Here is a 27,162-nt window from a genome sequence, read left to right as displayed (position 1 = left end):
CGTGGAAAAGCAAAAAAGGAACAACTACTAAGACAATTAGGCGAATTTTTGAGACAAAATGTATACTCGTATGAGTAGGCATATGCAAGAAAATGCGTCTTTAAGGTAATAAAACCTTGTACTATGTTATAACCAAAAATAATGGATATATATTGATCGACATACAACACTAAACGTTTTAATATTAATGTATTTTAATTGACATAAAGACACATATTTATACACACATTTCACAATTTCCGACACCTTGGTGGCATCATATTATGTAGGTATGTTATTTAAGATAGCTAAACATTATACATATAGGTACGTACATCAAAATAATAAAGATAACTAGTGTAAGCCTTTGGATGCTATGTATAGGCAATTCACTAAAATATTCCTAGGAGTAAAAACTATAATGAGCCTAGAATATAATGTATAGCACAGCACCACAAAAATAAATATTATGTAAGATATATTTTTGTAAACATACATTTTATTCCACCTAGGTTGCGTATCCGTAATTTTTTTGTATACTTTAACTTCGCGTGTACATTTTTGTATAATAAAATATATATTTTGTGATAGATTGTTTATTTTTTAATTGCACGTTTTGTAATAAATGGTGATGTACTTTTGAATTACAATTGACATAGACAGCTGTTGGTAGACAAGATGTGATGTCATTTAATATCATTACATAAGAATAATGTTTAAATACAAAGAAAATATATTTTTGTAATTCAAATCTTGTCAATATTTTTGTGATGTTTTTTAATAATTAAGTAAGAGGTAATTTTTATTAGAGTCAGTAAATATACAAAGTAATTATTTCTAATGAAAATCGTCAAAAAATAAATGACGACATTGATGCAGTGTCGAATGATGGATCATTCATAACTTATCTAAGAGAAAGTACAAACAATTTAAAGACAGTAAAATTACACACAAATATTTGATGCCAAGTTACAATATGTATAACTACTTTTATACAGATACCTCACTTTTTTGTGATATTGCGTTTTGTAAGTCAAAGCTAACATTAAATTTAATAAGAAATCAAGAAATAATCCAATAAAACCACAATCATTAACGAAAATGTGACTGGATTAATTTATTAACACGTTTTGACATTATGTCAAGATGTGACGCTCTAATATGTCACTCTCAAGAACTATGACGTACGTATTATATCTTGTATACAAAATAATTATAATATTATTATTCATGTACAAGCGTCACAACCTGATTCCAAAACATATTAACAATGTAAGAAAGAGCGGATTTGCACTATATCCGAACCGAATCCGTTAAAATACGGATCTAGAAAACTAACTAGCGAAATCGGATTTAGTTCGTAAAAAATAGTTCTACGGAAGGTATTAAGGATCGGATTCGGATCCGACGTAGTACAAAACCGCTCTAAAGTATAGACTTAAGTCTTAATAAGGTGTCAATAACTGTTAGCGTGAGGTTCTTAGATAAATAACGCCTAGATGGATAGTCTTTATGCAAGCGATTCGTCTAAAGTGAGGCAAACATCATGTCATCTTACAAAGATATTAGTGTTTGATTTTGACAAGTCAAAAACGTATGGAAAAACTGAGCCAACAATCTAATCTAGCGCATAATGAGGGCTATCGTTTTTATACTTAACAGTTGGCACCCCTGGCGATTGACAGGACCTTACTCTACAGTGGCGCAATCTTGATGAGTGCAAATGCGATAGTCCTCCTACCACTTTAGCGCTCACCAGTCAGCGCCACTGTCTTCGCTACTAGCAAGTGACAGGACCTTACTCTACAGTGGCGCCAAATGGTGAGCGCTAAAACGATAGCCCTCATTCAGTAGTACCTGAGGTATGGAAGCGGCACGGGATAAAAACAGCCTCCGTTTTTGTTGACGTCAAACGTCAACGAGACTTCAGATGTGCTTTAGATTTGTATGCTCTTTTACGTCATAATGTCAATGCTACCTCTTCCGTGCCGCTCCTATAGCTCAGGCAGACTTAGTTAAGCGCTAGTAATACCTATAGTTTGAAGTGCCACTTTTGCTCCACTCGCGTTTCTTGGCGTTATGCTTCTATGGTGAGGATATGATAACATCGTCTAGCTAAACAAGTAAAATGCGTTTATAAGCTTACACTACTGGCTTCAGGCTCTCACTTTGCTCCGCCGCTTGTTTAGTAACGTGTTGTTGCTCTGTTCAAGGGCTTTTATTTGGACCTGTAAAGATAACACGATATTTAGTAAGGTTTTGGTGATATTGGTATTTGGTAGTAAGCTGGAGATGTATCATGATAACATTTTTTTCTTTTAGTTTAGGGAATTTCTTTATTTATGTTTGTCTCGTCATTTTTTTTTGCGTATTTGACAGTGTTTTGTGTATGTTTTTGTATGTGGCTTATAAGGTAGGATATTATCATGTGACTCCGTCATTCTGTAAATTATGTAACATATGCATGTAGTGCATCATTTAATTATTGCATGTAGGCTTTTAAAAAGCATTTTACACGTCCCAGTATTAACCCTACCACTGCTTTGGGACAATAAATAGGCCAGTGCTGAGAAGAAGCAGCGCAAGAAACTCAGTCACTATTGTCAGCCGCTTTTTCAAGGGTTGTGTATGTGTTTATAGACTCATATTATGTGTTTCTTAATCTAATCTGAATATACAAAAGGAGAAACTGACTGACTGACTGACTTAACAACGCACAGCCTAAACGGCTAAACGTAGGCACTTGAAATTTGGAAGGGACGTAGCTTAGGTACCGTAGAGGTGCACTAAGAAAGGAATTCCTTAAATTCCCACGGCAACGGGAATTAGCGGGAAAATCTTTTTGTATGAAAAATCTAAACCGCTTAAGTTAGACGCTTGAAATTTGGCATGCAGGTACCTTAGTAAACTTAAAGCTTAGTTACAACAGGATATTGCAAAATTCCCACGGGACCGGGAATTAGCGGGAAAAAACATTTGTATGAAAAAAATGTAAACCGCGTAAGATAGATGAAGGGGGTAAAACGGGATCCACGCGTACGAAGTCGCGGGCGGCCGCTAGTCTCTATAAATGGCTAATGACTGAGTTATTGTGTGTTAAAGCCTGGTCCGTGAGCACGTAGAATCCCGTCCAATGACCCCAAGCTGCCCATCCTTGTCGCTCGCACGTAATTATGTTGCTGTCGCGCTCGCACACTCACTGCGGGCGCGCGTCGCACAGTCGCGACAGCAATATAATTACGCGCGAGCGATAAGGATGGGTAGCTTGGGGTCATTGGACGGGATTCTACGTGCTCACGGACCAGGCTTTACCTGGTCATAATCGACGCGCATCGTTGCCAAGGAGCGTGTCATCTCATCCTGAACCTCGGCCCACGCGTCACCGCTCTCTCTTAGTAATGTGTGGGTGTATAACGGCGTCTGGGGCACTTGGGTGTATTGACGCACCCAGGGACTGGCCATCACCTGTGGACAAAATTAGAATAAAATAAAATTCGGGACTATTCCCACCTCTCGTTCCCACCGCTGCAACTCCTGTGTAGCCAGGATCTACAGCTTGGCAAATAAAAACACAACCAGTGAAGGTCAAGTTTGTCCTGGGAAAAGATAAACTGCCATTGGACCCGCAACGAATTTAAATAATTATGTGACAATAAGTAGTTTAGCTGGGTCGGCTGAGATATTCATGGTATCGAACAATACATTCAAGTTAAGTGAAATAGGACTTTTTTTTATACCTGGTGGATAGTTAAGTCCTTTAGCAGGGTCTAAACGACAATATTATACCCTAGTGGAGACTAAACTAAAAATTTCCAAGCGAAATAGGACCTTACAAGTTTGTTTAGTGAGTTGTAAGTCGCTTAGCGGGGTCGAACAGATAGTATGCCAGACTCCAACCTAAACTAAACCTTATGTGTATACCTGGTGGATAGTAAGTCCTTTAGCAGGGTCTAAGAGTTGAGGACCCTACGTACACCTTGGTAGATAGTAAGGAGATTAGCAGAATCGGCTGAAAGATTCCTGGTATATGACAGTTTCAAGTCAAGCGAAATAAGACCTTATGTATACCTGGTGGATAGTAGTTTGGCTGGGTCATTAGACAGCCTGCCAACACTCCAAGCTAAATTGGACCTTAAGTATTTACCTGGTGTATAGTAAGTTGCTTAGCCAGGTCTGTAGAAACCATACCATGTCTCCAAGCTAAACTAGACCTTAAGTATATACCTGGTGGATAGTAAGTCGCTTGGCCGGGTCCACGGACAGCATGCCGCGGATGAGATTCTTGGCTTCGGAAGAGACGTTCGACCACTCCGGCTCGGGAAAGTCGTACTGACCTAGCCTGATGCGCTGGAAATATTTATTTACATTAAATAAAGAAAGAAAAGATTTTATTTCGGACTAAATATAGGTACCATCAATTTAATAATTAAAAACTAAAGGGACTAAAAGGACACCCCTAGTTAAATTAGTAGTAGTAGTGCACAAATGTATTTTAATTTGAAAATGTATTTAATATTAGCTTTTGCCCGCAGCTTTGCCCCTGGATTTCAGTCTGTCACAGAATCACAGAAAATCACGCGCTTACTTTTAATCACTTAAAAAAGCGGGATAAAAACTACCCATGCTTTTCCTGTGTTTCAAACTATTCCATTAAAAAATTCATCTAAATCGGTTCAAGTCAAGTGGTTTAAGCGAGAGAGAAGAAAAAGAACCAAAATAGTCATTCTTCACATAAAGTACGAAGTAGGATTCAAAAGATTAAATTAGTTAAGGACAAAAAACAACGGAAAAGTTGTTATAGTCGCAAAGATTTTCTCTAAAACGTTAATTAGACTACTCGTATTTTCAAATTGCTGCTGGTATTTTAAGTTAAGGACACAAAATAGTTTTGCGTCTTTAATAAATAAATAAAACAACGGAAACGTTATAGTAGCAAATATTTTCTCTAAAAATTTCATTAGACTATCTTCAAATTACTTCAAAAACATTTTCGAATATGGCAACACATACCTTCTTCATCCCCGGCGATATGGCAAGACCGTGGTTGCTGTAGAACGGCGGGAACCCACACAGAAGTATGTACATCACCACACCTAGCGACCAGATGTCGCATGATTTGTCGTACTTTTCTGGACCTAGTACCTGGAACAGTGATTTTTGAAGTGATTAATTGTGTTTTGAACCTTATTGCTTTGCCTTAAGGTCGAAATTTAACCATTCAAAGGGTATTAAGATTCTATAGACCAGATGTCGCATGATTTGTCGTACTTTTCTGGACCTAGTACCTGGAACAGTGATTTTTGAAGTTATTGTCTATATTTTGAACCTTATTTCTTTGTCTCAAGGTCTAAATCATCATCATTAAAGACACAGGACGTCCACTGCTGAAGATAGGTGAACGCCTCCCCAATAATTTTCAGATTAGCCAGTTGGTAGCGGCCTGCATCCAGCGCCTTCCTGCTACCATTATGAGGTAGCAGGAAGTACTATACCTTTCCTATTAAATTCGAAGAGAATTTGTGATTTATTTTCACTGTATTAAAGTCCAAAATTCCTTGCCTCAGGTGCGACGTAGTATGGCGTTTGTAGNAGGGGGAAGGCTATCGAGAAAAGTGCTACTGTTAGAGGTCCACTTCCTCAGATGGAACCCACCCGACGACAATATTTTGGTCAGTTCCATCCGAAGAGAGCAAGCCTTCTCGACCGAGTTCGCACCAGTGACTACGTCATCTACATAGATGTCACGTGACAGGACTGCGGAACCAGCTGGGTACTCCTCAGCAGAATCTGTGGCAAGTTGAGCCATGGTTCGAAGAGCCTGAAACGGCACCGACGATACTCCATACGTCACGGTTAACAATCGATAGTCACGCACTGGTCCATCAGCACTAGGACGCCACAAAATGCGCTGGTATTCCGCGTCTTCTTCTGGAACTAATATTTGCCTATACATCTGTTTCACATCTCCGGTGAAAACAACAGCATGCCAACGAAAGCGCATAAGCAGATCGAAAATATTAGTCTGAAGTTTCGGCCCGGCGAGTAAGGTTTCATTGAGTGAGACCGCTTTGCCATCTCTCGCGCTGGCATCGAAAACAACGCGGAGAGGCGTGCTGACAGATTCAGGGCGTAAAATACCGTGATGGGGTATGTAATAAAACCGACCCTCACTTGTGGGAGGAGGATCAACCTCTTCAAGATGACCGCGTTCTTTATAATCTTCCATGAAAGCGACATATTCAGCTCTTAATTCAGGACTAGTGTTCAATTTGCGTTCTAATGAGAAAAGGCGCTTAAGCGCAATTTCACGGGAATTCACAAAGACAGGTTTATTTGTGGGATCGACGAAAGGTAAGGGCACCACAAATCTACCTTCATGGTTACGAGAATGATTATCGACAAAATAACTCTCACAAAGTTGGTCCTCCTTCGACAAGTAAGACTTCTGCGGATCCTCAACCAATTGAGGTGAAATTTGGTATACTTATGTAAGTACGATGACAATGCAATATTATGGTATCATTGAGCTGGATGGAGTCTGGAGGTGGCCATAGGAACTTCTAAATGAAACGGCGGAATTGCATCTAGTTAAGGTTCGTTAGATTTGTCTTTTCAAGCACTTTGGTGCTAGATGATGTCCAGGATCCTGATGATGAAGTCAAGAGGTGGCCAGGAGCTGGCCATAGGAACTCCTAAACGAAATAGTGGAAGCTTATCGAGTTTGGGTTCGTTGGGTTTGTCTTTTCGGGCACTTGGGCCATGAGATTGAGAAACAACTAAAAAGTTTAAAATAAAGTTATAATCGCGCATGGAATTTATTCCTCTTTTTTCTGTTTGCGCTACAAACTTTCGCAATTATTTTAACCTTGCATACAATTATTTTTATCGTTAAATTCTTTCGTAAAATTTCGCATTAATGCTTGTTTTTAAAAAAGTTTTTAGATGTTTCTCAATCTCATGTTCCAAGTGCTCGGGAAGTCAAATCCAACGAACCCAAACTCGATAATCTTTCGCCATTTCGATTAGGAGTTCCTTTGTCCAGCTCCTGGCCACCTCTTGACTTCATCATCAGGACCCTGGACATTATCTANAAAAAAAATTTTTTTTGTCGACCGGTGTTATAGGAGATAATATTTCACAGTAGCACGGTACAGTTAGAGATGGGTTTCCACCCGGGTAAAAACCCACATGCGGGTAAAAACCCAATAAAAACCCGTTTCATTCCACCCGTGGGTGTTTACACCGGGTGAAAACAAATAATTTTATAATTATTTCAATTGGTATCTTTTCTTTATTTTTATTGAATTTTTCTCATTTAAGTTTATTGATTAATAAGTAATAAGTCAAATTTAANAAACTGCAAAGATTCTGGGGGTTTTAAGAATTGGAGAGGACAGCAGCACTACTTAAGTTGCCGATACAAACAAAAAAATAGAAGTATTTGAAAAATTGTGGTCGTGGTAATGTAAAATATCATAAGGGGTGTAAATTTTCGACGAATTTCATAATTTATTGTGTAACTTAAAAAATAATTGAGATAGATTTTTTTTCTTATTTTTCCTAAAGTAGTCATGACTATGTCCGTCCTGCGGCGCCGGCTTATCCTTGAATTTTGGGACACGTTGTATATCCGATATATATCTTGATATATATCCTTTGATATATATCCTCGAACCCTGCTTATAAATAAGAAAGATCAATACTGAACTATGTTTTTAGCAAAATGGGTTAATGGATTAGTATAATGCAACGGAAATGGAAGCCAGATAAATGATTGCATTCATTAAAAACATGTTACAAGTATAAAATATAATGTCAAATTACATAGTAACAATAAATTTGATTCCCCTTTGTTGTTTATAATTTATCTTTATGATAGTGTGCAAAATAAATCTTGTTCTTTATGACTTGGGTAATAAATAATATCAAATAATTTTACAATTACCCGTCCAGACTGGTCAATTATGATATAAGGTTTACTTATTTAACCTTTGGCGTGCTATTGAGCCGCGCAAAACTGCACCCGCCAACTGCTACGGTTTTCAAATGATGTTTCAAAATGACAAAGTAGTCTTGTCTTAGATCTGAGACATAGCAGTTGACGGAGGTTGCACAGATCTGAGACAAAGCATAGGAGAGGTTAATGATATTTCTTTAGGTTTGTTGATTCGAAAATTAACATAAATGTTCATAATGGCAGATACAAATGAACACATTTAGAAGGATAAATATCATGTGTATGCATTGCTTTGTTTACATTACTATTGCTAGTAATAAACACCATGATTTGTAAACCTTTTGATTTTACTAAGGATGATGACATTGCAGATTGCAGTGGAGGAAAATGAAAATAGTAAAAATATAGTCTCACAAAGGTTTCTACTTACAAGCAAGTCCCAGTTGGCTTCTTCCAGGTGATATATTGCTTCTGCAACATCTTCTATGGCTGTTATTCCCTATAAAACACCATGGAGGGTCAGTTTGTTACACTACAAGATATCAGGAAATACATATAAAGTATCTTGATAATGTTAATTAGGGCGCAATAATAGAGCGTAGTAAAGTTAACGACGTTTACCTTGTAACGCAGTAACTTTGTTTCTACGAAGAAATTAACTATGCACAAAGAACGAATAAAGGATGCTGGATTTAAAGTTACATCACGCTCATTTCCACACAAACAGGACAGCTAGAACTTCAGCCCACTTAACGGGAATTGAATAAATTTCTAGAAAAACCATTCCAAATATCTTCAAGTGAAAAGTACAAAGAGATAAAGGAGAATCCTAGTCACTGTTGTTATTCACGACATAACCTTCACAGATTCGAATTCAACAATAAATATTTTAAATTGATAATGAAACTAATAAGTCAATACGTATTTACCTGAAAATTTGCAAGAATTTCCTCTCTATTCTCTGCCATCCTGATATTATTGAGCTCAAAAAATACTAGAATGACATTTACTATTGCAGACAAATCACCAGTGTTGCCAGTCGGGTCTAGTCAGAAATTACCAGAAATATAAAAAAAAGTAACCTTTTTGAATCAAANGATTGTGTAAGGTTGTTCATGGATGGAAAATGAATACAAAATTGATTATCTAAATTCGAAAAGTGACCAGTCGTATAAAAACGTTTCATGGATTTGCGTTTTATTATCGAAAAACATTCGCTAAAACTCATTTTTTTTAACAAATAATAAATCAAATTCAAGTTTAAATGCACTTTATGACATAATTTTTAAATTGCCACTATTAATATTTTTTACTGAATAACCTGTAAGTTAATTTTACAATTATTATTTCTGAAAAATCACCTAAAAGTAACCTTTTCATTAGTGTAACCTAAAAGTAACCACAGCAGTTCAAAAGTAACCTAAAAGGTTACAAAAGTAACCTTCTGGCAACACTGCAAATCACTCAAACATTGACATAGACAAACTGATGATTTCTTTTTTTTTAACGTCGTTACCAACATAAAGAAAATTATGAGATTCTATCGTGTTTGTGGTTATAAAGCTAGACATGAACGGTAAAATAACGGTATTGAATATTGTTATTTGCGTATTATCATTATCCAATAATTTTAATTTTACATGAATTTTGAGTAAATGTATCTTTGATTGCAATGTAAAACAATTTCGATATCACTAAGATATTTTATTCTCATTTTTATTTATCATGTACTCTATGTACTCGTCATAAAACCTATTGGCGCGAACTTTAAATTAAATATCGAGATGCTGTCAGTTGGTTAGGTGGTTTGCTTTGCACACAAAATGCTGAACCAATTTTGATGAAATTTCCTCTAGAAGTCAAATGGTTTTGGAGACTTATAATTTTGGAAAAAAAAATGTGAAAAAAGGATAAAGAAAGAGTTAAACGGGGATACCAAAAAATAAAGTGTTTGAAAATAGCTGTTAACTTCTTAAATATCTAAGGCTGTTAAATATTTTATATTCTGGAATACTTTCAGCTGACTTGGGTAGGGCTTCACCTACCTTACCCATGGTGATTAGACATAAAATGTGAAAATTAATATTAAAATTCAATCGAGCTTTGACTAAGTTCACACTATTCCTTTATTGGATGATGTAGGCGTCGAGGTTAAGCGGCATAATGAAATTAATTACATAAATTTTGTGATAACTGGCCATTCATTGGCATCAGCTTGTGTGTATCTCAATCGGGCCAGTCGAGAAGCGCGTAAGCACACCGCGCACGCGCTCTCGTCGCTTCGCGGTACAAACAATTTACGCGGGAAATCGGTACGCGGAATACGCGGTAACTTTTTATTTTGTCTTGTGATGATTTTTATGTAATGTGATGTGTTTTGGTTTAGTCTTAGGTTTAGTTGGGTATAAAATAAAACAATAAAATAACTAATACCTATGATTACTATTATAATCTGTGCTCAACCTGTGTTTTTTGTCGTCTTTTCTGTAACTTTATCACTGGCCAATTAAATACTTACGAGAAGTTTAAAAAACATAATATAAAAATTGGCGGGAATTGATCTTTATTTTCTTCTGGCTCCTGCTACAGCACCTTATCTATGTTCAGTTGGTCAAACTTGGACGCTATTTAAAATTTTATACAAATTAATTCGCAGAAATTAGTCGCAACAATCTTTGGTTCTCATAAAATTAAACGTCTACGCTTTGAAAAGTAAGTAAGTAGATAGGTAAGAACTGTTACTGAACTAATTTATAAAATATATTTCTCTATTGTCAGCGGAGACATGGCTAGCAAAGTCATGTGGCGGACGCTAGCGCTTCTTGCCGTGGTGGCAGCTGGTCAGGCCCTCACCATGGACGAAGGTAAGTTATAAACAAAGTTACTTGTACCTACTTACCTAAGTAAGTAAGTTTTCGCGTAGAGCTCTTACGTTGCCAAAATTCAGTCACGCTTTGAATGAAGCGCGACTCTATGTTTTTCAGACTAAAATGTTTTTGTAATCTTATTAAAAAATAAAAAATATTATATTAGTTTAGGTACTAGTGTACTTATGAGCAAATATTAAAATATTCGTGTATTAAAAGTGGGTTAATTAATTTAAAATAAAATTTATCACGCTTATAAGTAATAGGTTAAAGGTTGATAGTAGAGTAAAAACAATATCTAATAGGTACCAAATTATTTATTGCGTCTGACACTTTTTTATTATAAAAATGGGATATCATTAATAATTTATAATAAATTGATTTCATAATAAAGTCAAGTCAAAAACAGGAGGGTAGTTTGTTAACCCCATCGAAGCGAGCCAGACTTCGCATCGTTTATCATAAAGGTCAAGTTTTCAATTTGCGTAGGTCAGATGCGAGGGTTCTTAAGAGCAATACGTTTTTAGAGTGCAAATCAAGTAGGCTCTCAAGGAGTTAGTTATATGGACTAATTTAGTCTACTTTAAAAGGGTGCGCGTAAGCCAAGATGTGAACCAGATAAGTGACTAGACTAGACAGACTAGGGTAGAAGATACCCTATCTAGTATGCTCGATGGGTTCAATTGGTATTCTAATGCTTCTTAAAAATAATCCGACCACGTTCGGAACTTACTGACTTGGCTCTACTTGCTGTCCTCTGAAACTTATTGCGTTCCCAAGCGTACCTACGCGCACCCTTATTTAATTACAGATAAGTACTTACTTGTATTTTATATTTTGTTGTACAATGGATAAATTCATTGTAAGGCCTTTTGGGGTCTTTATTTACTTCATCCACCCACTTCCACCCACCTTTCAGAAGCTATTAAACTTCAGTGATATTATTTAGTTAGGATCTTTGTCAGTTACTTCTGGTAGAATTTGTAATGGATTGTTAATCCCATGGTTATTAAATGGCGAGAGGTTAGTTAGGTATTTTGTGGTTAAAATAAAGCTAAGTACCCTGTAGAGTTAGTAACTAAAAATAAATAAGTAGGTCCAAGCTTTTTAGAAGTTATCGACCTATGGGAGTATGTATTTCCTAGTTTGGTTTTTATAAAAAATACCTTAAACTCACACAAAAACTTATTAAATATTTAGACATATAAAAAAGTTTTCGCCTAATAAAGATAACGTTTCCATATCCAAAATAATCTCAGTCGTTAGTCAAGTCGGTCGTCACTGGGGGATATTTACGTGGTCATTAGCGCGACCCGGGAATAGAACCCGCGTTCTATTTCTACGAACGCCCGCCGATTACCGCAGGAAGTGCAGGCATTTCCATACGTAGATCTATTTGAATGAAAGTTTTCAATGTGAATTATATTATTAACTTATAAATTATGTTCCTGAAAATTTCAGGTCCATTTAATGGTTTCCCAATCTTTCCTTCTAATTTAAATCTATAACGAACGACTGATCTACTAGCGCCTTAGAAGTCATGCAATAGTTTTGCGGGTAGTTAAAGATGTTTGATTAAATATAAAATTTATGGTCGATTAAAAAATCGAGCAAGTACTTTTGCAGTTCAAATGAATATTCTAGGCTTGTGAGAGCAATCTCTATAATTGTTAGACTAACTAACTGATGGTAGAGGAGAAAGATCTCTGCACATTAAGAAAAAATCCTTATGATTTGAGATACATCCAAAAATATACTAATTTATTCTATCTACTTACTTTTGGCAGATGCCATAAAATAGGGCCACTTAACTCCTTCCGTCCGTGACGGAGTAGGTACTTGTATGGCTTATAAACCCTACACAATGTAACATAAGGGGTCCGTATTAAATTTTATAGGTGTACTTTCGTCTTCAAACTTGGCTTCAGTGTTTCGTGTAGCTAAATGAATACGTGCGGTGGTTTTGTCCCTAATTAATAATTAAACAGCAAGAGCACATCTCTATCTAGCAACAAAGAGAATACACTTTGCTAGTATAAACCTAGAGTCTTATTTTGTTTGTTGAAACATCTTAGGCTTATACACACAGTTATTAACATGTAGGTGTCTGTTACAGTCAAAACTCATAATTGGGCAAAACCACTGTTGACTGCGAAAATCCCTTGCCCTTGTTCAATATTACTTTTGATTGATTTTTCCAGTCAAAAGTGACTTTGACCATTAACTCTAACTAAAAATATTAGGAAAAAACAGTCAAAAATGATATTGACCATTGACCAAGGGCATCAGACAAAACTACTTTTGACTGATTTCTGCAGTCAAAAGTGGTTTTGACCGATTATGAGTTTTGACTGCAACATATCTACTTACAAAATGAATTAAAATTCAGCCGCATGAACACTTATCATTTAATTAAACTGCAATGTTTATGGCGAGACAGTCAGACAGCGTCCAGGGAGCTACACCACGCGCCATGTTTAAGTGGGTACATAATTCAACACTAATCCAATTAGGTTGCTGGTTCGTCCACAGAAAGCTCTATACGCAGACAATATAGACCAATTTGCATTGTAGATATCGCTTAAAAGCTCAGTGCTTCTACCAACTAATAAGCAACTACTTAACTAAACATCCCCTGAAAATGGTTTCACTCGAAAATGTTAAAGCATGTTTGGGATAAAGAGGTGGCCACTGATGTTGTACGCTCTCTTATTACAGAACATAACATGGTTGTTATTTATGTTGTTAATTAATATTTCAGATGTCAGTGTTTTAGTCATAGAGGAATTAACGACTAATTTCATCTAAGGTTTTTATAGTATCACAGATAATATAATACTATAGTATATTTCAATGGATTTGAAAACCGTCTACTCATGGAATTTTTGTCACTCCATAGATATTTTAAACACTCCAAAAATAATTAAAATATTTAACCTCTTTACTTAATAAAGCTAACCTAATACTGCGATTATTTTTAACTGCATCCATATTTTTTTACTATTGTGGCAATAAGATTGCACTTTAGTCTCATCTCAATGCGCTATCTATTCGCAAGGTTCTCTCTAGACGTGCATTATTCATGTCACCGAATTCGTCCTAAACAAACCGTGGCAATGTATTTGTCACACTTGGTTAGCAAATAGGTGTAAGAGTGGACATTTGTAACATCCGACTTCTAGTTGTAGTTTTCCGCATGCGGAAATGTAGAGGGATGTTAATTCAATGCTTGAGTTAAAGCACGTTTGGGATAAAGATTACACCTACGACGTAACATAGTGGCGATATTAAAGTAGCTTTCTAAATGTTGAATGTTGAGAGACTTGTGTTAGGTATATTAAAAGTGATGAAAAGTAGAATGGTTTAATATTAGGGTTTTACTCTAAAAGAAAAATCTGGAGACTCTACTACATACATTACCTATAGTCACGGTAGTTTTCCTGTGTGTATCGTTTGATTGGCATTCTGAATGGATGTTTTAAAGATTCAAGCGATTTAGATAGGCCAAACTACAATTAATATTGACGTTTCTTATTACGTAATACGAGTATATTTGCATAGCAACAGTTACTTAGTAAGTACATGCACAATATCGACTGTGGAAGTATAGTTCGGTTTGGCTAAATTCATTAGGACCGGTATTGTGTGGGCCGAACTACTTAGCCGGCCCTAACAAATCCCTGCGGCCTGCGGCGAAACTATTCAAAACAATGAACATATTCAAGATTTAATAATTAAACGTACGTTAGTGGGCATAGTTTAAGTCTTAATACGAGTATTAAAGTATTTGGAATATGGAGGCAAATGAAACTCTACAGTTGTATTAAATCCTATTTATTACGTCAAAGTTGTATCTCATTTCTAGAGATTTCTAATGTTATTAAATGTGATTATACTAAGTGCTCCTCTAATATGATATCCTAACAAGAGAGCCCTAAAGTAAAAAAGTTACGCGTAACTTTTATGTTCAGTGTGCTTTAACCCTTAAGCTGAATAAATCTACCCGAATCCTTCAATTTCAAGTTGGAGAATGCTGTTGGCTTTGACAGCTACTTAATGTAGTTAGCTTTTAAGGGGCTCCAAAGTCTAAACTATGAAGCTGGGAGTCTAAAGTAGGTTATCGAGTTGACCCTGACTTGGGATTGAGATAGGAAGTCTGGCTTTTGAGAATTTCTATTTACGCTAACATTCTGCTGGACTACGTTCGATCAAAATGAATTTACTGGTCTTAGACCACTTAACACCTTTGCTGCGGCAGTAACTTTCTAATACTTTCCATTCCTTCGGTACAAGGTCAGTAAACCTGGTATTAAAACTTACATTGTGGCGGCACAAGGCTTAAAGACCTTGTAATATTTAAGATATATTAATTTTATTTTTGGCTTCATGTTAATAGATATTGTGTTTTTTTTCTTTGAATATTAATAATAATGCATTTATTGACATACACCTGAAGGCGTTCGTGAATAACTTGTTTAGTATAAAAATTATAGCTATATTCAAAATACAAGGCTTATGCACCCTGTGCCGCACTGAAGTAGGGAAGTTTGGTGGGTATTCTAGGGATGTGAAATACAAATATCGATAGTTTAAATTAAGTTTTAATAAAAATTTTAAAAAGTAACAAACAAAGATGTTTTAATAATTTAGTCTAAATATTTTACAAATAAGACATACGTGCATAAATACTTAAATAAGCTATATTTAAAGAAAACATATTATTTAATAACATTTAGTTACAACTTCAGGTGCGGTACCAGGTGCGCAGGGTACAAGGTGCTTCGACCTGGTTTCGCATTGTGAAGACATTTTATTACTTCCGTGCGGTACCAGGTCTAAAAACCTGGTATTAAGGTAGGTACATCATTAGATTCTATTTTAAGAATACATCATAGATATATATTCATCACTTTCCTACACCGGACCCAATTGAAGTTATGCCTTTCGCACGACAAGGAAGACTATAATTTTCTTAGCCGCACGGTAAGCGAGACGTACACAAGGTCTATAGACCTGGTTTCGCACTCAACGTGTTAATCACAAAATTCTATCGTGTTTCAGCTGCTTGATTATATTTTCGCGAGTGGTTTGTACATCAACTTAGCTTTAAATCCAATTAGAGCTTAATTCTGAAGCTCTCGACGATATGTTTCCGTAGTGATGTAAACTCCAAATTAAGGACTAACAAACAAACATTTCCCTATGTAACTATAGTATATGTATAAGTAAATTGAGAAATACTCCAGATGTATTCTTTTTCACCATATTTTGAACAGGTGGTTTCATACTCATTGTGCAGATTTGAAATCCTACCTATACCTACTCACAGAAATAATTGTAATTTTTCAATCATGAAACATGTAGACAAAAGTAATGACAGTTAACACGGTTGACCTGACTATCAAATAAACAACAATTCTCACAAATAATCATGTGTTTTCTTCGTAAATCGACTTCGTAAACCCCTGCGAGTGCAGTCAGTAGGTCAGGGGACCATCTGATGACCATATTGGGCAGACTTTATCATTTTTGTGCAAGCGCATCGAGTAATGTATGGAATTTACGTTTGGTCATCGAATTTATTGCGCTTCGGCTTGTGGGCTCATAAACAAAGGTCTTGAGGATAAATGTGGTTATTTTTGGAATTAAAAGACTTGATTTGACTTTATGAGATTTGGAGGTTTTATTAGCTTATTAACCGTTATATTAACGCACGAAATGCGTAGCCAGCTCTTTTTTAATGAACTTAGTAAACAAAACTTCTGTAATATTTATTTTGTGTGTGTACCGATGTTCGTGATTTTGTATCACAAAGGTAATATCATCGAGGTATACAGACAGTAAAAGTATGAGACAAAAAGCAGCGCCCTTGCACAGTACACTCTCAAATTTAATTACGTCCTTCTGATTAGGGATATTCCGATACTAATAAATACGAGTAGGTACTCGATACTTTTGATTCGATACCAAGTATTTATTGTATCGAATCAATTTTGCGATACATAATCGGTATCGAAACAAAAATACTTGGTATCGAATCGAATCAGCAAAACAACCGAAAACAATAAAAAAAACATTAAACATTTTGTAAACATTATGGAAGCAATAAACTATTGAGTATTGAGTAAAAACCGAGAACGCATCATACAGAACTGAGAGAGTAAAAACAGTCAGCTAATCAGCTTTAATCGGTTACCGAGTTACTAGAGCCCGAGCCGAAAGCGAGAGAAGGAGACACCCGCACCCGCCCGCAAATCATCTCGCCATTCCGCCATTGTGAAAGTGTTAAGTGTCTATTTACAAGTAATTTTATTAATTGTAATCATCAAATTCATCGGTTTATTCCAATGTTATCATGGCATAAACCGATAAATAAATAGTTGTTTTCTTCTCAATTTTGTTTAAATTATTGTCCTTCAACGTTCATTGATAGCACCCTCAAAATAATAAAACAAAATAAAAGTTCCAAAAAGTATCGATATCAGTAAGTATCGATACTTTAGGAGTACTTATTTAAGTAGTATCGAAAAAAGATTTGAGTATTATCGAAATGAGTAGGTATCGATACTTAGGTGGTATCGGAACATCCCTACTTCTGATACGAGCGAGTCGTACTGCTAATTTTATTTTAAAGATGTTCCTGCAGATGGCTCGCTCAACCTGTCACAAATTAAATTTCTCATGCAGCGACCATTCCTCCTACTGAGTGATGTCATAGACGGGCGGTAACGGTGCGGGAAAAAAGCCGCATCTCCTTTTACGGCCTTCCTGCTCGTCTGACCTGATTGCGGGCAACTGTACTGCTGATCAGCCGTCATTACAAGCAGTTAGTGCAGGGATGAGGTTTAACTGTGGGTTTAACTATTCGGTTTTTGTTACAGTTCGTCGTGTGGGTATGCGCGTAAATCTAACAGTCGTATTAGAATTTTTAAATGAAAAAACGTACGCCGACTTTTGTAGAGATTACCATGAGACGTTTCTATTCATACGAGTACTTCCTACTTGTATTTCTTGTGAACCTTCAAGAGCTTTGATTTGCTTTGAATACCTTTTAGTGCACAAAATCGTTCAACATTTTGTACGATGAATAAAATCTTCTTTCAATGACTTTAATGGAAATCTTTAACTCGGCCTACGAATACATCGCCCACATAACAGATATCAAACCAGGAACAAATGCCTGTACATGATTGTCTTTTTGTTACTAAACACAACACTGAATATCATACAGTATAGTAGTATATAACTTCACAGTTTGCTTCAAAGCTACGAAGTGAGCCTTTTTAAAATTTATTCCATTATAGTACTTCCAAATTCCAATTTGCCTTAGTTCTATTTACCATATTTCGTTTCGACCTAGAAACAAATCTCCGTTTGAAGTTGTGCGTAAGGCGTATGATATTTACGTGGGCACAACTTGCCTTACCCAATAAATTCAGAAACATACTTGAACTCAGTACCTAAATAAGGTAAGCGCCACACTACACCGATACGCTGAGATTTTGAATTTGAATTTGAGATTTGTGATCATGTAGAGTTGCTAGCACATCAGACTGTATTTTAGTTGCAAAATAGCAATATTGCAACTACAAACCACAATGTTAAAACTTGATGTGACGTTGTACACAGTCCCCTTAGCACCAATCCAAACTGAAAGTCTTCGCCTACGACCCAAGAATTGTCACTTCTGATCAATCACCATACCAAAAATGGTTACAATGAATTCAATGAGGCGTAATGTATCAGTGACAAGACGATATCGACAGAACTCTTGGAACCTGACAGAAGAATACGAGTAGGTCGATCAAATTATTTTGTCGACCATCTTGGGAGATATGACCGATGTATTGCATCAATACCAAGTTTGATTCTTACGCGATACCGTGTCACTCGTTACGGAGAGTACCTATGTTCTTTTATATCGCTTGACAAAGATGATTTACAGCTCGATATATGACAGAAAGAATATGAAATCCTTTAGGAAATACTTATTTTGACATACAATGATGCGAGTATTATTAAGTAGCATGTAGACTAGACTAATGTAGAGACATTCTTAGAGATTCCTAGATTAATTCACAAACGTATTTTTATTATACTAAGCGGATATTGTGTTGTGTATAATATACAAATATATACAGGGTGTTAGGTAAATGGGTATATATGAGCCGACACTAGCCCATGTTAACATGGGCATATACCTAAATGGTATGGTGAAGTCAGAAAATTGATATTATCATTTTATTTTTTTTAATTTTCATACAAAATATATTTTTTATAAAACCCGATTTGTATGAAAATTAAAATGATTAAAATTAAGATATCAATGTTCTGACTTCACCATACCATTTATATGACCATGTTAACATGGGCTAGTGTCGGCTCATATACCCATTTACCTAACACCCTGTATAGTGTCATATTATGATACAAAATAAAAATTCTTACTTGTACAATCCTGTAGGTAAACACGAGATAACACAGGTTCATTGTAACTATGTTAATGAGAACACTCGATCTGCTAATTTCAATGATATCATTCTTAATCATAGCGTTGATACTGTGTAGGTATGTGTTTCTATAGGGTATGAATTTCGTAATAGGTACTTACTATACATAATATGTCTGGTACATAATTATTTACCTACAAAGCTTTTCTAGTTAAGACTGAATAGACAAAAACACGTTGGGATAGCTTTCGAACAAAATTGGTAAATTCTTTTAGAGTAATAATAGCATTTCGACTAGTTTTACGACAAGCGCTACATCATGTCAATATAGGGTTTAATCCTTCTGAAAACTTTTGCCTTTAATTTTCAAAGACGCGACGACGCAACGCCCACTTCAATTGCTACAAAAATGTTTGGCATCTTAATTCTTTGTTAGAACACTGATATTATACATTGCCGTTTCTACATATTGTGCCATTTTAGACCCTCTCGGTGCCACTTCTGCAGCAATAAATTCAAGCTAAAACTAATTTTAGTGTTCCCAACTAACTAATGGTTGTAAACAGCTTAGTTAACGCTAAGTTAAGTTTATAGGCCCGGTTTAACTGCAACTTGCATTGCAGTGACATCACCACTCGAAATTAGGTATTGCGAGTGAGGCCCACGCATATAGTTCTTGATTTTATAATGCTTGTAGGTACTGACGTGTCCTCATATAGTCATAATTCGATCAGGTCAGACTTATTAGAATCATTGTTTCACTCAGTAAAAAGAAATAGATGATTAATTGGTTCAAAGGCAATTAGTCCTTTTACTCGTAGATTTGATTTTGCCTGTTTCAAAAAGAGTTAAATGACAAAGAATATAGGTACTAGGTAGGCAGCATGTTTTTTTAATCATTACCATCCCTTCAGCTTATCATTATTATAGTTGAAGAAACATAATTTCTACTCAAGGACGAATTTACAAGAACTTAAAACGCGTCTGCGCGCGGGATTTTTTATATGAAATCACGCAGACCGCGGCGGAGCGCGGCGTAGTGTGATAATCGCCCAACACCATAAAACAACAACAAAATAATAGTTAGCCCAAATTAGTCCAACAGCGAAACGATACCATCTGTGTATCTAATCACGATATTCCCACGGTGCTAGCGATTAAAATTTAGTTTTCATGTGGTGTTAATAGCTAAAACATTACGCCTAGTTATCCAGATGTTAACAATTTAGGCGGCTGGATTTCAATATCGAGGCTGTCTCTAAGGCATGGTAATACAATACTATGGGCTTATACATAAAACTCGTGCAGGGTGTATGTTTGTATAATGAAAAACTTTTTTTGTGATTGCAACTAATTTTAATTACTTATTACGCAGCCCTGAAAAATCAGTTACTAACCTCTTCTCTACAGTAATTTAGGTATTATTAACGATGCGTGGTAGTCGTTAACTCTACATTAAAAAAGATATACTAAGAATCTTAGGTCTAATGAAACAACAAACAACATTAATATAAGGACCGTAAGGTAGAGTTAAAGGATATAAAGTGAAGGAGCAGTGTTCTCAAAGGGACGCATTGCCTAGGTTACCTTTGTCATATTAAACAAGCTAAGGCTAGGGAAAACTAGGCACAGTAACAAAGACGATGTTTGGTTTTTCTAAGAATCTAGTCACTGTAAGAGATCTTAAGATTTAAATTAGTACCCAGTAAACGTGGGTAGACGTCACAACGTGTGAAAGCAATTAAAACATGTCTCTCTAAGCTTTCGTTTGATTGAGCTCTACAAGAGTTTATTTTAAGCGTAATTAGAATAACTCCATACGAGAATCTAATTAAAGTTGTGTATATGACATTACACGTGTATCATAATGTTACACAGATGACACAACTTATTAAAATAACCATAATAAGTTGTATTATGACAATTTGTCTTGAGAACCTTTCGGTTCTATGTGTAACTGTAACACACTAACGGTAGGATCTGCATGTAGTTTTAATTTGCAGATGAGTGTGACGCGATGAGACGCTTGAACGGAAGGAAGTCAATCTAACCTAACCAACTGCGTATTTCTATACTGTGTAGCCGCGAGAGCTCTTTGGCGCGCTGTCTTCGGCGAAGTATTGCGCGCGCAGATTTTGACAGCGCGAAATACCTACTTTAGCAGAAATACCAAGCCTTAACTAATATTATCATAAAATATAAAATGATTAACAAGGTTATATTAAATTCTACTTTGAAAATAATCTCATTTTGCTAACACTAGTATGCCGTTTTGGGTTGTAATTCAAACACAGTGCAACGAGAACCGCCAACAAGAGCTGTCTTGCCTGAACTGAAATGCAGAAAAACAACAATTTGAAAAAGCTACCCAAATAATGAATTCAATAGTCAAATATTCATTATTTATGGAATATCTACCTATGTATATAAATATTTATAGTAAACAAAGTCGGAATTGCCATTAATACCATATACATCCAATTTCGTTCTCTATGTTAGAGTGCCATTCTAATTCCGGAACAAAAGGTGCTTATAATGGCTCTGTCAATGGGATCAGGGGAATTAAACTTCTAGCCAATTTGTTTTGACATGTTCTATTTAAGTATTGATTACATTTTACGCGTCCCTGTAGGGAAAATTTTGAGGGTTATTAAAGGTCTTAAAATGTATGTATTCTTCCATTTTATTGAACACGAGAGTCACTTTTACAAATCCCATAGGGAAAATTGAAAATCGTACAAGCAATTTAGAGAAGTTAAAAGTTATTGGACTATGAAATGCATATCTTCTTCCATTAAATTATAAGACGAGAATCACTCGTAAATAATTTAAATAATAAGCTCGTAATAAGCCATATTTAATAAACCAGTTGCACTAGCTAACTTTGAGTCACCATACAAGTCTGCGATCAGAAACGCTGCAAAACTCGCAAAAGGAACATCACGCGCGGAGCAATGAGTCAAACGACTGTTTGTGTCACCGCGGTCAAGAATAACCTTTGGTGATTGAGTTCTTCTTATTTGTCACTATGTAGGATACTTCGGTTTGAACTTCCAAATGAAAATTGTAAGAAGAGTTTGAAGATAAAAGATGCTTAAAAGTAGAGGGAATACACCAGTATTATAGCATCTAAGAAGTCATAAACCTAAACAATCCGTTTGATATAACGAATTAAATTCACTTAAGCTTGAGTATAATTTCATAATACGGGTCTAATCAAAGCTTAATCAAATCTGCTGACGTTAGCTACGTACATACATACATGCACAACTCAATTACTCATATTAGAGAGGAAATAACTAACATGCCTGTACAATATTTGTTCCATTCCAACAACGATTCGATTAGGGATTTAATTTATTTGGTACTTACTTCCGTGAAGATTCTGAACAAAATCACTCCTAATTTATTTCGAATTCAATCCAATTCTTATTCAGAACATCTGCGAATTACCTACTGATATCTTCGGTTTCGAACAATTTCACGGTGAGTAAACAATCCAAGGGTATTTATTATACTTTAGTAATCGGTGGCTTATAATATCTACCTACTCGTAGTATAGTTACAGGGACTAATTACATTAAACTACCTAAATTAGGTATAGCGGGTAATGATCTTCGATATGAATCCAACAAACAAACAAAATATCGATTTAGCAACAATGTTATCAGACTAGAAGTTCAGTAGGTTAAAGCACTCTTATCAATTCACAAAATATAACGCACAATCTACCATTTTCAAGATCTAAGCATTTTTAACTGTATGGTGCAAATTATAAGAATGTTTTTGCTATGAAGGTTATTGTTTGTATGAATGTTGAACTGGTGAACCTTGATACAATTTCTTCTTATATTATTCAGTGACTAAAATAATAAGTATTCAAGTTATTTAGTAAGGTAAGTAGGTATGTAACTTAAAAGATCTCAATCAATTTATGAAACTTTTTTGCTTCATGCTATTTAAAATACCCTAAATCAGATAAACGAGAAAGACAAAGAAAAGATGTACAAAACTCGGAATGCGTAAGTTCTTGTACATAAAGTAATATCCAATGAACTTGTTAGGAAAATAACCCAGAATATGTAAGTAAGGGACCTTAAAGAATTCATAAACTTATGCCAAAGGGTCTTCGCTTCGCAGAATTGATTATTCTGTCAATACCAAACGGCCCGCTCTCAGAGATGATGCTAACACCTTATAAAAATTCACCATCTTTCTTTCAGTGTAACGAACATTTGAAATTTAATTCTAAAGTAAACGTTTGAAATCAAATGTATTTCAGTGAAAGTTCCAGCGTCAAAGAAGTTAATAGTACTTAATCAAGTTAAACGAAATTCAGTGCTTTTTGACTTTTGGCCATGAGATTTCTACAAATACTCGTACATTATACTAATTGATGTAGTTTACTTATTGTATGTAAGGAATTATGTAGGCTTAAATCATATATCTGCCGTTTTCTATCTGCCTAACTGGTTAGTGGTATTGAAGTGATACTTACTTTGATGTTTGGCTCCGACATGGATTCGATGGCTGTCCAATGAATGAATGTATGTAGAGTGAATATATTTCAAAAAGTTTCTAGAATATCTAGAATTATTTAAAGTAGGTACCAAAGAAGCATGATTCTACCTACTGCACCGTAAAATGTTAATTCACGACAGTCAAAATTTAAAGCGCCCTTCCAAAGCGTAGCGGGGCGCGTTCGTCATACAAAAATAGCTAATGCGCCTCTAAAAAAGTTTGTCTTAAAAGTACCTTACCTTACAAACTTAAATTCCAGATGCAGCCAACAATATCGTGGCAACCGCGGCCTCAGCCCGGGAGGGGGGAGAGCTGGCCATCATCCTCCAGGGTCCACACAGCAAGAACAGGAGGGAGGAGCTGCTGCATGTCAAGGGGACTGATGACGCTTCCATCTCAATCTATTACATGCGAAAAAGCAATAAAGGTGAGAAGCAAAGACGTTAATGGCGGTGTAGAAAATAGTTCCAGTTTGTTAAATATAGCAGAAATTTACCTATATGTTTAATGTTTGTTAAATGTATCTACTTGTGTCGGTAATCACTTACCTTCAGGTGATCCGTCTGCTCGTTTGCCTCCTGTCACATAAAAAAAAACTTCAGAACATCGAGGCATTAAAGTGATAAAAGTAGGTAGAGTGACCAAATCTGAAATTATGAGAAATAGTGTAAACTAAAATAACTAAGTGATGATCTAACGAGCGTTCCTTTAGAATACTTATTCTGTTAGTTGAAGATATTAATGAATCTTCTCGAACAAAACATTTTCACATTTTATTTCAGTGCCTGAAAGCCGCAGTACTTATAGTCACTGCGGTATATCCAGCCGTACTAAAATTAATGAAAACTGTTGTTCCCAATGAAAAGCGCTATTTCGTCTTATGTGCTCTCTAATACTATCACTGTATCTTGACACTAAAATTTTATCTATCTTCGCCGTTTCAAGTTTAATGTTTATTTCGCAGCCATTTTCTCATAGACGTCAGTTGTTAAAACACGTATAGAGCATCTGTAGTTTTGGGTGTGTGCCAAATGGAGCTTTACACTTCGGTTCAGGCATACCCCCATTAAACTGAAGTCGCAATCAATGATTTACTAGCTGAGGGAGTTCTAAGCGACACGGCGTTTTATGAGTGCGCTTTAACAGCGGCATTGTAAATTACAAATTCAGCTGCTAAGACGGAATATTAGTTAGGCAAAGTTAAAGTTTTAGTACCAAACTGAGTATTCTGGCAATACATTGTTCCATTATGTCTTATTATGTTATCGATCTTGCTGGCTAGAAGACATACATACTATCTATAAGTTACTAACAAAACCGCTGGACTAGTGTGGTGTATCCATCCAATCACAATTCAGTTTACTTGGAGTGGTTAACCCTTTACCTACGGGCCCTTGGAAACCCAAAGTCGCCTCTCAATACGGGGTATTTTAACCTATAAAATTGTTTGCTCCACTTTACATCAAGATATTTTAAAAAGTATGAGACTTACAGTATTGAAATTTGGAATATTATATTCTGCAACTAATGTAGTTTCATAATTACAAGCGCATTTTACACTTTATTTGCAATTTTATTGTTTTTTTTGTCGTAAACCGTGATTTAGTATTGGCTTTGCCAAAATAACAATAGATGCCACCCGTATTGAGAACTGACTTCTGACTTGGCAACTATAGGTGCCTCCCGTAGGTAAGAGGTTAACTAACAGGGTTAGGAAATAAACAAAGCAACCTTTAATATAAACAATACACGTAAACCTTACCTCAGTGTGTAGCTAAATTGGTTTTTATTTACGTAGTAAATTTTCAGACGAACTTTTCTCTTCTATTCGCACTAAAACATAGCACGTTTCTTGAACTTTCTTTACCTATTTAACCCAAATGAAATATCTCCACAGTGACCCTGGAAAGCCTCAACGATGGGCACCTGAAGTCCGTCTCCTGGGGTTTGGGATCCCACGTCAGGTCGACTCTGATGCTGTCAGTATCCTCCAACAGAGTGAAGCTCTTCGTCGGATGTCACCCTCTGCACTCCCACACCATGCCCAGCAGATACGACCTTTTGTCTCTGATGGCCAACACTAAATTGAAAGTGGTAAGTAGAACAAGTTTTATTTCATAGGTTACAAAAATGCCAGCGAAACAACTGCAGTGTTGTTAGAGGATGATGAAAGGTATTACAGTAGCTTGATTTGTCTCAAGCTACCTGTTACACAAGCTAAAAGCATGAAGCTTGCACTGATGTAGTAAGTACCTACTACTCGTAAAGAGAAAACGTTTCATCCCAAATGAGTAGAAACTTGATTTATGTTAATCAAAATAATTAATTAAAAAACTTTACAAATAAGCTCCAACAATGATAAGGCACAGTCGTAACAGCTTTAGATTTAATAAAACTTGAACTTTGTCGTTTCTACGTCGCCCTAAGCCGCAACTGCTCGCTCTGGCGCTAAGAAGTCAGTGTTCTTGAGACAATCAAATAACTTTCCTATTTTTAACTCCAACCACTTTCATTTAAATTTTCTATTGTTGTTTTAGGAATAGAGCTTCGTTATTGAGTTAGGCAGTTCCAAATTGTAGACACGGCTTCATTAGCTAGAATACTAGTTTAGGAGCCTTTGTTTTGGAAATTTACTCTATGAAACAAAAGCTGCCCGAACGTTGAATGTACCTACTTGTAAAGATGTGACTAAATTACACCTTATTGTTTTGATGTAATTCAGTTTACGATCAAAGAAAACAGTCTTGTTTGAGATTTATGCAAGGCTAAGATATTATTAATTTCCAAGGAATCTATACTAAATTGGGGGGATGTTTGCTGTATATCTTTATGTCATACCACTATAAATAGTCAGATTCTAAGTAGTGTCTTAAATGCTCCGACTCAGCGGTCTGATAAAATGGTCTACAGATTTGTATTCTCCATATTGCGATAACTAGATAGCGTTAAAAATGTTAACTGTTAATAACTTAAGGCTTCACCGAATATAACGTTTTCGTAGCTCGCGCTAGAGCGCTACCTGACGTCACGCTATAACGCCGAATTGTGTTGGTAGAATACGCAAACTCTGTCAATTTTATCATACCAATTGTCCACACAGTACCACGAAGAAAACGCCCCAGTTGAAATTTACGGCAACGAGCGTGCTGCTCTCGCTTCCCTTGGATGTCCTCTTGAAGACGTGCTACCTCCCACCAACCTCTCTGAGGATGAGTCGGATGTAGAAGAAGTAAAAGAATTCAGGGAGAGAGATGCAAGGAGGAAGAGAGAAGAAATGCAGGGTGATGACTACAGGACAAATTATATTGATGCAAGTGGGATCCTGCCTACACCGTCGACGCAGAGGGGAGATATCCCGGCGAACGCTATTGAAACTTGTGATGGTAAG

General features: G+C 35.9%; 2 protein-coding genes across 3 annotated transcripts in view; one reads left to right on the top strand and one right to left on the bottom strand.

The window, feature by feature from the left end:
* casp (Fas associated factor casp) overlaps positions 1-9,419 on the bottom strand; it is a 108,506-nt gene extending 99,087 nt beyond the window's left edge. Inside the window, exons 1-3 of the mRNA XM_028312237.1 lie at positions 9,396-9,419; positions 8,866-8,958; positions 8,367-8,435 (exon numbers count right to left, since the gene is read on the bottom strand). Of these exons, the coding sequence (XP_028168038.1) occupies positions 8,367-8,435; positions 8,866-8,904 (108 nt within the window). The 5' untranslated portion in view covers positions 8,905-8,958; positions 9,396-9,419. The remainder of the gene's footprint in view (positions 1-8,366; positions 8,436-8,865; positions 8,959-9,395) is intronic.
* A 726-nt stretch (positions 9,420-10,145) lies between these two features.
* The window catches only part of Tsp (Thrombospondin), a 33,344-nt gene continuing 16,327 nt past the window's right edge, over positions 10,146-27,162 (top strand). The window contains exons 1-5 of one of the 2 annotated variants that reach the window (XM_028312226.1): positions 10,146-10,248; positions 10,715-10,800; positions 24,034-24,201; positions 25,672-25,868; positions 26,875-27,157. In XM_028312226.1, coding sequence (XP_028168027.1) covers positions 10,722-10,800; positions 24,034-24,201; positions 25,672-25,868; positions 26,875-27,157 — 727 coding nt within the window. In that variant the 5' untranslated portion in view covers positions 10,146-10,248; positions 10,715-10,721. Of the gene's footprint in view, positions 10,265-10,714; positions 10,801-24,033; positions 24,202-25,671; positions 25,869-26,874; positions 27,158-27,162 lie in introns of both variants that reach the window. The other variant, XM_028312216.1, reaches the window with a different exon arrangement.

This window comes from Ostrinia furnacalis, unplaced genomic scaffold (assembly GCF_004193835.3).
Source record: "Ostrinia furnacalis isolate ACB-3 unplaced genomic scaffold, ASM419383v2 OfSCF0283, whole genome shotgun sequence".
NCBI classification, from domain to species: domain Eukaryota; kingdom Metazoa; phylum Arthropoda; class Insecta; order Lepidoptera; family Crambidae; genus Ostrinia; species Ostrinia furnacalis.
The sequence above is the reverse complement of the archived record's forward strand: the minus strand, read 5'-3'. Positions and strand labels throughout refer to the sequence as shown.